Below are 10,981 nucleotides of genomic sequence, written 5' to 3'. Positions count from 1 at the left end.
GCACTATGGGACTCAACATCGGAGGTCATCAGTCCCATAGACTTATAACTGCTTAAACCTAACTAACCTAAGGACATCACACACATCCGTGCCCGAGACAGGATTCGAACCCGCGGCAATAGCAGCAGCGCGGTTCCAGACTGAAGAGCCTAGAGCCGCCCGCCCGGCTCCCAAATCTGTTTCTCGATAAAAAATTCTAACAGCCAAACGCGTTAGGACCTCATCTCTTTCCATTATTTGCAATAGTGTATGGATGAAAACTGGACCAAACATTCACATAATTCATAATGACCATTAAAATAGGTTTGTTGATTTATTTATATTTTCACTTAATTGCGCCATACTAAATACAGCACGTGTATGATCTTCCTCTTACAAAGCTGTTTTGATGATTTAAGCATTTTTTCTGATACATAACTCAGACTCAGACATGTAATAATCTGGTACAAAATGTGCTGCATTAATATTCATAGAGAAGACTCTAGTTGAAGTATAACAGTAGATTTTGGTGTTTCCTGCAGGTGAATACCTCTATTGTCAACAATTGGCAAGTTCTAAAAATTTAAAAAAGTCATGTTTTGAAATCGGGGTTATTTGCACTATACATAATCAACAGTTGACTCTCCTCAGTTTAGACTCGTTTACCTCTGGACTCTCAGCAACGACTTTCCACATTCTCTCCAGCACTTCGGCACTGGGATTCTTCACATTCGTAAAGACTTGAACGACATCTATAACAAAATAGCACAACATTTAATGAAAACCACGCATTTAGCTAGTATGTTTTATGGGGTGAGTCAGGAGGAAAGGTAAATGTTTGGACGGGTGATAGCATTAATGATTCTGAACAAAACCTTTATGTGGATATATGCCCTGTTCCGAATGGTTTCCGAGATAGAACACGTTTAATGCACATTTCTATTTATTTTCTGTGATATTCATTGTCATTGTTCACAACGTACCACAATAACATAGAGGAAGTTGAGACGAACATTTTGATACATAACACTTGTGGTCTATCAAGTCGGAAAACTACCCCAAACTGGCCTACAAAAACTACCTAAGCTACGGCGCACGCTCGTCGCGAGAGATTTTCAATGTTCTCGCGATTCCTCCGCCCGAAATGTTAGTCCTAGACAAAAAATAAATAGAACTTTTTTGTAGTAAACTTAATTTAGTTTAATTGTGTTCCGAGACACGTTTTCGTTGGAGTGTGCGGTTTTCGAGCTATCAAAGGAAAACGCACAAAAGTGATTCTAAATGTATTCTATCTCGGAATCCAGTCGCCTTAGAACTTACTGCTGCATATAATTATCATTTGCGTCACAACAAGTTCGTTGCTTATTGCCGTAGTGATAACTTTCCTGTATTTCTCCAGGAATCAACCGAATGAAATGGGGTGCCTGGGAGGAAAACGGCTTGGAATGCTCGAGACAGGTCAGAACTTGTAGTGCTTTGTAGCAGGAACCCTCCTCACACCGTGTATGACTTCTGGTGAACTAATTAAGCAGCAGCGTCTTGAACTCTTGGTCAAGAGCGTCCCGCGGAGTATCCATGGTTGTTAGATCGCATGGGATGGAGCAAATGGTGTTTAACGTTACTCAGAACTAATGTTTGATTTCACTGAGCACTTCCGATCAGACTGTATTTACTTTGGCGTTTCATTGGCTTTTGTTTCACAGCAAAGGTTACATGTAAGGTTCCACACAACTTACTCTTTCACTATCCGCCCTCTTTAAATCTACACTAACACGTGTTTGCAGATGTGCGTGTGGTCAGTTCATTCAGCCCACTGTTTTCTAAACTTCCATTGCAATGATCTCTCTATCATTCAAAACAGACGTCACTACCCTGTGATCTCCGGTGTCGACGGTTAATCCGACCGTTGGTGGGACACGATAGCGGTTCATCGCATTGGCCTGACCACTGAGTCAAGCCGAAGACGATACCAGTCCATTTGACCACTGCAAGACACTTCTTATCATGCTGTGGCAAAGTCTCTACCTTTCTTAGACGGTACTTCCGTGACTTAGCTGTTTCCTGGATTGCGCTTTGGACTGCTGTTCTATGGATTACTGGCAGATGTAGTTGACCCGGCACCGCAGGGATTATTGTCTTGCTGTATACTACAATTAGCGACGACTCGGCGCGGGTTGGATATATGATCTGTTGCTTGCAGCGTATCCGTATTTTCTATATAAAGAAGAGTGTTTCGAATCGTAGCGGGCGTTATAGATCATTTTCTGTATTTAGACGAAAATAATGAATTCAGTTCTCGAATGAAATATCTAGAAAATATGGATACGCTAAACTACTGACTATCAGCCACGCTATGAGGACCGTAGCTTTCAAATTACATTCACAGTTTGGACAGTAGATACGTGAGATTCAAGCCTATGCGGTCCAAAGTGAGACCGAGAGTTCGTCAATTCAACACATAGTGAGAGAGGAATTTTGGCACATGTGATATCAAACTTCTGTGATTGTTGGTGACTTCATTATTTACTCGCAGGATGTGTTTTCTAGCTACAGTAAGTAAACAGTTTCCTTGTTGTTTACCTGAGTGCAAACACAGGATCATGTTATAGACTATCCAATTCATGATTAATGTTCTTCTGAAGGGTGAAAAATTACTATTGATATTCTATTGCCTTCAACAGTAATATCTGTGCGTACCATTTAACACTGACAAAACGGAAATCCTGCCCTTTGCAGTTAGTGTAGGCATCATAATTAAGTCCAGCTCGATGTAACAAGAGATGTAACAATAAACTCAACATTCAGAAAGGTAATTAATTGGTTTCTAAGAAGTGACATAAAGATACTTATATGCGATTGCATATAAAGACAATTCGTTCAGTTACATTACAAGACCGTAACAACAGAGCGCGAGGGAAAGGAAATGTGTAAAAGCTTAAGTTCAAAATTCCAGGGTCTGCACACTGATCAGAATTTTTACCCGAAATCATGTGTTACATATCTTCAGAAATGCTTGAGTTTAGGAACTTTTTCTATAGCTCAATTTCAAATACTGGCTTATTTGTATACCTCCAATCCTTAACTTCGTAAGGAATAATTTTCTGTGACACTTCCGCACAAGTATTCATTGTACCGAAACGAGCTCTAACTTTAATGTCTGATGGTGATCTTCGAGCATTATTGCCTTATTGAGGCAACCACAAGCAAATTAGTTGCGGTAACCACCACCTCTCAGTAGATTCATCCTGATGAACGAGTTACAAATTGAGAATAAAAATGGCTCTAAGCACATAATGTTACCATCCTCTTAGTCAGCAAACAGCAAATTGTGCTGACATAAAAAATTTAATAATCACCCTTGCGAGTGAAGGGTCGTGACACGTAATGAAAATGTAAATAATTATCTCAGTAATTTGTGTCTGATATGTTATTTTACTCCATTTATGAATTTCTAACCAGGTAATAGCAATATGAGACTTGATTAGATTTATTGAATTTAATTCTAAATTCGGATAAAACTTTAAATAACCTGAATGCATACGTATTTTAACAGACGAGCTGTAATGTATTTGCCGGCCGCGGTGGTCTCGCGGTTCTAGGCGCGCAGTCCGGAACCGTGCGACTGCTACGGTCGCAGGTTCGAATCCTGCCTCAGGCATGGATGTGTGTGATGTCCTTAGGTTAGTTAGGTTTAAGTAGTTCTAAGTTCTAGGGGACTGATAACCACAGCAGTTGAGTCCCATAGTGCTCAGAGCCATTTTGTAATGTATTTGCTCACCTACTGACACATTCCTAGTCATTGTGAGTCGCCACAGAATACAAATAAACAATTATATCAATTTAATTTCATAATTTCTGGTAACATTATTGTGCCTTTGCTTCTTTAACACGGACATCAGAGACAAAATTATCTGAAATACTGCCAGGAGTAAAATGTTTCTCTTAGAAGACTGACATATACACTGAATACGAACCATAAAGAATAAAACTTGAGAGCTATACGTAAGATGAAAGTAAGTTATTTCGAAAATCGAACACAGAGAACGGATCATCGCCTGAAAGAGTACTGCCTGTTATGCAGCTGTGTCCGAAAGAAATGCGAAATTGAAGAATGGTAGCTCAGTCTTTCATTGAAATTTATGACATTATCACCGACATACTGCTATAACGATGTGAGCTTCAATTTTTGACGTCACTAATGCAGCAGTTCTATTCTGAAGCGAGGCTGAAATTCCTTTGGAAACTGAATTACTGGTCGATAACGTGCTGTGATGCATCGCTCCTTTTCATTGCATACACGAAGATAGCTAACAGCCTTGTTCATAACATTGGCTTGAATTCGTCATTTCACATAGTCAAGATTCCAAAAAATGTAGTTTGAAACAAGAATGTAACATGTAGATTTCGAGAATGAAAGGTGGTCACTTAAATATCCTCACTGCAGTTATTCAGTTTTAGAGTTGTGGTTTTCCATAAATATAGATCTGTTTAACAAGAAACGTTTACTGCTCCAGAAACTTGTTGTAGGGAGCAAAAGTATTCTTGAGCAGCGCAAGCAAGATGGTTCAAATCGAATGTGCTGGTTGGAGCAAGATACTCACCATTGCCTAAGAAGCAGTAATGATCAATGAAGAGATCCGCATCTGTGTACACGACATTGTACGGTCCACTCAGGAAGGGATACCCTGAAACAAATACCGATTCCTGACTGTGATGCAACAGTACCTGGTAAGCAAGGTAAACAGACCCGTTATTAACTTTATCCTTTCCTAGAACCAAAAAAAGGAATACGGCAAATTTGAAATACCATTTTTTTCATACATATCAGCACACAGAATGCAGTAACCAATAAAAGCGTTCACTTTTATACTCACATATGCCTTTGTAGACTTTGTCTAATCGGTTCCCGTTGAAAGTGGCTTTAGCCGACAAGGGGAAACTGCAAGAAAACGAAGAGTGTTAGATTCACAATATCTGTAATTTGTAAACGTTTTGACGTTCGTGCTTTCCAGACTAACCACACAAGCAACTTACAATACAAGCATTCGTACAAACGTACCCTGAGGGTCCATTATTCCGATAGACGGAACTGGTATAGTTGTCTGAACAGTGGAATAGTACTTTGCATCAATAGCCATCGCATATAAAAACGAATTTCTTAAAAAATTATGTAGTTAATAGCAACAAGACTAATACCAAGATGGTTCCTTCATTTTGACCACAATTTTTTGTCTGAGCCTGCAAAAATTCTTCACAGGTTAATGCAAGTACAGAACGCAACAGATGTTACCACGCTGCCTACATCTCTAGCTGCCTAGTTAAAGCCATGCGTAATTCTTCGCACAGTTATGCGTACCACTGTGCTTGCTGTGGAGTAACTAACCGTGTGTAGGACTCTCTGATCAGGTGTACCCTCTACTCAGCCTCCTTCCTGCACTGCCTTTACTTAATCTATTTTTCAAGGACTGTCAAAAGAGGCAGCCGTTTAGCTAATTTTTATGGGCTTAAGGAACCCATAATGGAACTTATCTATCAAAAAGATAGGCATTGAAAATAATACCTTTCACATAACTAGCGAAATATTCATAGCTTCTTTGGAAGTGTTGTTCCTCAAGGATCAGAGTAGTGCACACTACATTTAAGCACCCAACTTAATATTATTTATGAACGGATGCGTTTACTCATCCTTGATTATATCAGTAAGAGTGTTAGATATTATTCGGCCGTGGAGGCTCCAGTTAATTTTACCTCTGTCTTCCCGTTTCCTTCTTCCACCGGGGCTTTGACAGGTACCACGAATTTAGCTTGCAGTTTTCATAGATGAGTGCTGGCTCACATTGTTTGGAATAGGCCGGCAGTGGGTTGTGAAGTTCTCAGCGGGACTCAACAGCAGGAGCAGCATTCTCTTGAAGGTGGCGACCAGTTGGATCGCCGAAATATCGAGCGCAGTTGATTTTAGGATTCGGCAGTAAACCCGAAGAGACTTTCAACTGAGTTGTACCTTTGCGTTAGTTTTATTGGTGGAAATTTTTGGTGAAAATTCGTGACCGTCCCTGCTCTGGTGGTAGATTGTACCCCTGAGACCATTACTTGCTGTGGATTACTAACACTGTAAGCGGTGTGGCGCATTCAAATTCAGTGGTTTAATAGTGAAACTTAACTTTAGTCTCGTGTTTAATGAAGTTATTTACTCAGTTTTATTAACTTGGTCCTGAACGGTGAGGTTTTATTACTGTTCACTGAATTTGAGACTTTTTTGTGTTTTGTGAGGTTAATCATTTTAGCTTTTAATTATTTGAAGGGGAAATTCCTCTTTTTATATTAGGCCTATAACTTTTCTTCCGCCGTTTTGCAATAGACGGCAGTAGTGGAAATTGGGGTGCGGGTGGTTAGTCATTGGTGTAATACAATAAGCGTATGCATGTGTAAACATAATGCCATAAAAATGTTAGTCGATTTGTGATCGCATCATAAGGTTATTCTCGATTAAGTACGTCAACTTACGCACCGGTACCCATTTCTCGCCATTTGCGGGAAGTTTTAATTTTCTGCTTTAATATGAAGAAATCTGCGGCGATGGCTCTTAAAATGCTGGGTAAGACCAATGGTGAGGGAACTATTAGTGGAAGAACGTGCAGATAATGTTTTCAACGCCTTAAGAACTGCGATTTTGATGTCGAAGACCAGCATGGCGATGAAAGACAGAACGTTTCCGTAGCTACTGAAACAGACGAAGACAATCACAGGACATCATTATCGAAAGCAGTTGATGGGTTCGAGCCCAGCACTCAAACACAAACGGCCACAAACAGCGATAGGCACGTAAATGTAATTTTGCAGCAGGTCAGTGCTCTACCCCATGGCGCAAAACCCGTCAAAATATACATGGAAACGTTGAAATGAGAAATCCTATCCCTCCCGCCATATTCCACATACGCTGCTCTCTGACTACCACCTTTCTCGATCAGTGACATATGGCAGATGGGAGAATGTAGTGGCCAGCGATGGGCAATACTATGAATCTTTTTTTTTTTTGTAGTTTTTCACAATAAAACCCCGAACTTAGAGAGAAAACGGCGGAAGCAAAGTTGTAGACCTGGTACTTGTGTCTTGAAACTATGTTCTAGATGGCTGTTAGGCCTGAGGACCGATTGAAAGAAATACTGTTTGGAATACCTAGATATTAAGTATTTCCTTGGAGGGGTAAGCTTGATCGTTTATTTGTCCTCTCTGCTTGATTCAAGTAGGCACCTGACCGTGTAATTTTGCTCTTAAGTTTACGTAAATTGTTTTGGGAGACATTAGTTATCATATTTGGAAGCAAAGTTGTAGACCTGGTTCTTGTGTCTTGAAACTATGTTCTAGATGGCTGTTAGGCCTGAGGACCGATTGAAAGAAATACTGTTTGGAATACCTAGATATTAAGTATTTCCTTGGAGGGGTAAGCTTGATCGTTTATTTGTCCTCTCTGCTTGATTCAAGTAGGCACCTGACCGTGTAATTTTGCTCTTAAGTTTACGTAAATTGTTTTGGGAGACATTAGTTATCATATTTGGAAGCAAAGTTGTAGACCTGGTACTTGTGTCTTGAAACTATGTTCTAGATGGCTGTTAGGCCTGAGGACCGATTGAAAGAAATACTGTTTGGAATACCTAGATATTAAGTATTTCCTTGGAGGGGTAAGCTTGATCGTTTATTTGTCCTCTCTGCTTGATTCAAGTAGGCACCTGACCGTGTAATTTTGCTCTTAAGTTTACGTAAATTGTTTTGGGAGACATTAGTTATCATATTTGGAAGCAAAGTTGTAGACCTGGTACTTGTGTCTTGAAACTATGTTCTAGATGGCTGTTAGGCCTGAGGACCGATTGAAAGAAATACTGTTTGGAATACCTAGATATTAAGTATTTCCTTGGAGGGGTAAGCTTGATCGTTTATTTGTCCTCTCTGCTTGATTCAAGTAGGCACCTGACCGTGTAATTTTGCTCTTCAGTTTACGTAAATTGTTTTGGGAGACATTAGTTATCATATTTTTATAGTCCCTTGCCACTGACGTAAGACCCGTCTGCTTTAGGCAGTTTTTTGGGGGTGATATTTACTACCTTATTTTATGATGGATTTTTTTGAACTTGTAGTCGTGATCGCTTAAGAAGGTGGCGAATGTTGTTCATGTGCTTCGTATTTCTGTAACCTGTATCCCACCTTTGTGTTTTTGTTAGCAGCGCTTCTTAGCCTTGTGAAGCACGAACCCAACGTTTCTGCGGCTGCCAGCCACGAGGTTCTGTTGCTATTGTGCTCCTGCACGTGCCTTCCCGCTGTGTTTGACACGTGTCCGCTGTTTCTACAGTGGATCTATTCACCTTGGCGGCTTGCTTCCTTTAAGTTAAGCTTCGCTTTTCGCTTCTTAAGGATCTGATTTACTTCCTTTAACTTATAAATATTCTGCCAAAAGGCCTATATGTAAGCGATGTTGCAATTAAATTCTGAGTTAGTTCCTCTGCCTGTCCATGTATTCGGGTATTTATTTGGTGTGCTGAGAAAAGGTTTAATATAATTTCAGTTCTAATTGCCATCTCCTTAGATTCCTACTTTTATTTATAGCTCCCTATTCTTTGCTTGAGTTTAATTTACCAGTGCATCCGTTCTATGGAGGTAAGAAAATTTGTCAGATCTTCCATGGAAGGATGTTTATTCTGAATTACCATTTCTTAAAGTAGTGACGGTGACTGTTTAAGAAGACTGTACAAGAGCTTTCGTTTACGCGCTTATTGTTTAAGAGAGGTTTGTTAGGATTTCCTTTTTTATTTCTTGTTGGCTCTGATTCCTGGAGGTAGCAAGAATTGAAAGTTTAGTTATGTCAATCTATGGTTAAATTTTAAAATGGTTTGTTTTCATTTAACAACTTCTTATGTTCAGAGATATTTGGTTCTTACAGTATTTTATTTCTTACTATCATGTGCATTGTAAATGTGATCATTCAAAGGACAAATGATGTAAGAATTGTGGACCCAACCCTCCATATGACACTTTTCCTATCCCAACCCGTATCTTGAGGTTTAGATTATTTCATATTTCATTCCACAGACCAAATACGTATTAATCAGTGCATAAACTAGAAGTTACTTGGCTTACCCGTGGTATCACTGGGTTCTTCTGTTTAGCGAATAATTTCTTGAAATAAAAAGTCATTTCTTGAGCACGAACTTCCCACATTCATGCATGTTTTAATTTTTCCTAGATACAAAAATCATTTCAATAATTTAAATTTCCTGTTCTCGACATTTATGTGGTTTGTTACCAGTGGATTTGTCACCTTTATCTGTGTCTTTTCGAATGATATCTCGTGTATTATTTCCTGTCTTGTATTTTGTTGGTTTATTCCTTGACTTCTAGCACCTTATATGTTATTAGCGTGTATTGCTAACACGTCTCGTAATCCTAAGCAATTTAAATTAAATTACCCTTTTGTTAATTTCAGTTTGTATTTTCTTACGATTTTCCCTGTATCAATACCTTATGAACTTTCCCACAGAACAGTTGAAGATTGTTACCTTAAATACTGCAATTTTTTATTGTACGAGCAACCCTGGCAGTGAGTTCTCATCAAGGAGATAGGGTCAGAGCGGTTAGCCGGGTAGACTTACAGAGGTAACTTGCTGAAGTTGCCATTCAGGTACATCTCGGTGTCGCTGTCACCAGGCGACTGCTCGTAGGTAACGCAGCCGATGAATGACAGGATGGGAACCTGGTACTGGTATTGCTGGTACCAAGATTTCTCCGCCTGCGCAAACAAATAAATTTCTGGTTATAGACATTTTTAAAAAAATTGTTTAACTGGAAAAAAATAAATTGGCAAAACTGTTCGAGTGTTCTCACTACCGATACACTGAGATAAATTATTACGTGAACGGCACTGGTGCAGTAGGATTTTAAATTTATTGAGAAGTAGCACAGAACAGGACAGCACTCGGTATTCTGGGATAGTATGTAGACAGCCTGGATGCCTAACTTTGTCGACTGGGGTCGAGGTATGATTGCCAAAGTAAAGGCACAACGCAGAGGCGTTACAATGCTATTCCTTACTTTATTCATTGTTATAATAATTTGTGAGCAAAGTTTCGGCACCCTCACGGATAATCCAAGTAAGTACACCTAGATTTTCTCTAGTGAACTCGATGAAATAAGATGACATTTACGATCGTAAGTTGCTGAAGCAACATGGAGGGTTTGCTCATTAGGCTTCATGGTATGCCCTGAAATGCTGATCAGTGAGCGACAGTTCCTTTTTTCATGCGTGTGCCAAGTCTGGCTCTAAACGCTGCAACTGTCCTACGCTTAAACGTCACCCTTTGCTAACCTCTCCTCACACCTCTGTGTTTAACGCAACCAGTCAGTCTATCGATACCGAAAATTCTGTATTCGACATCATTATAGTTTGTTTTTTAGTCACAGTCTCCACGAACGAACACCACATCTAAGGGACCTGTTTTTATCATTCACGTGAGGTCTGCATTATATGTGCTACTTCCTACTGAAATTTATTCTCCCTCTCCACACAGACGTCCCCCTATGAGAGCTACAGGTGTCCTGAGCCTAAGGTCTTTTTTCTTCAGAGCTTTTGGGGATCGTGCTTCTCACTCACGTAGGTAATCAGTACCACTAAGCTGAGTGCGCCCAGTTGTAGGCCTGCCGATGAGGAGCACTTGTCGGAGCAGGCAGCAGCTTCTCTGCATGGCGATCAGACAAGCTGACTACCGAACTATAGGTTGTCCATGTATAGTCTTAGACATAAAAACTGACCGCCGGCCAGCCGCCACAGAGACTAAGTCCGAGTCGTTCACTTAAGGTGGCCAATAGAACCGACCACTCCTGACAACGCTAATTCCGGCCATCTGCACGATCTGGCAACACTTCTAGATGCGTAAGTGTCAGGAGGAAGTGTTGTCTACTTCCGAGACGTGCTTGTGTTGAGTGAGCCGGTGGTCTAGAGGTAATCGTTGCGATT

At 40.1% G+C, this 10,981-nt stretch overlaps 1 protein-coding gene across 1 annotated transcript in view; it reads right to left on the bottom strand.

Annotated features, from left to right (window-relative positions):
* Positions 1-341: 341 nt before the first annotated feature.
* Positions 342-10,981, bottom strand: part of LOC124805365 — a 68,134-nt gene continuing 57,494 nt past the window's right edge. The window contains exons 3-6 of the mRNA XM_047265918.1: positions 9,621-9,757; positions 4,854-4,918; positions 4,581-4,664; positions 342-731 (exon numbers count right to left, since the gene is read on the bottom strand). Of these exons, the coding sequence (XP_047121874.1) occupies positions 610-731; positions 4,581-4,664; positions 4,854-4,918; positions 9,621-9,757 (408 nt within the window). The 3' untranslated portion in view covers positions 342-609. The remainder of the gene's footprint in view (positions 732-4,580; positions 4,665-4,853; positions 4,919-9,620; positions 9,758-10,981) is intronic.

The sequence above is a fragment of the Schistocerca piceifrons genome, chromosome 7 (assembly GCF_021461385.2).
Source record: "Schistocerca piceifrons isolate TAMUIC-IGC-003096 chromosome 7, iqSchPice1.1, whole genome shotgun sequence".
NCBI lineage: Eukaryota > Metazoa > Arthropoda > Insecta > Orthoptera > Acrididae > Schistocerca > Schistocerca piceifrons.
Note: the sequence above shows the minus strand (reverse complement) of the source record. Positions and strands in the feature narration are given on the sequence as shown.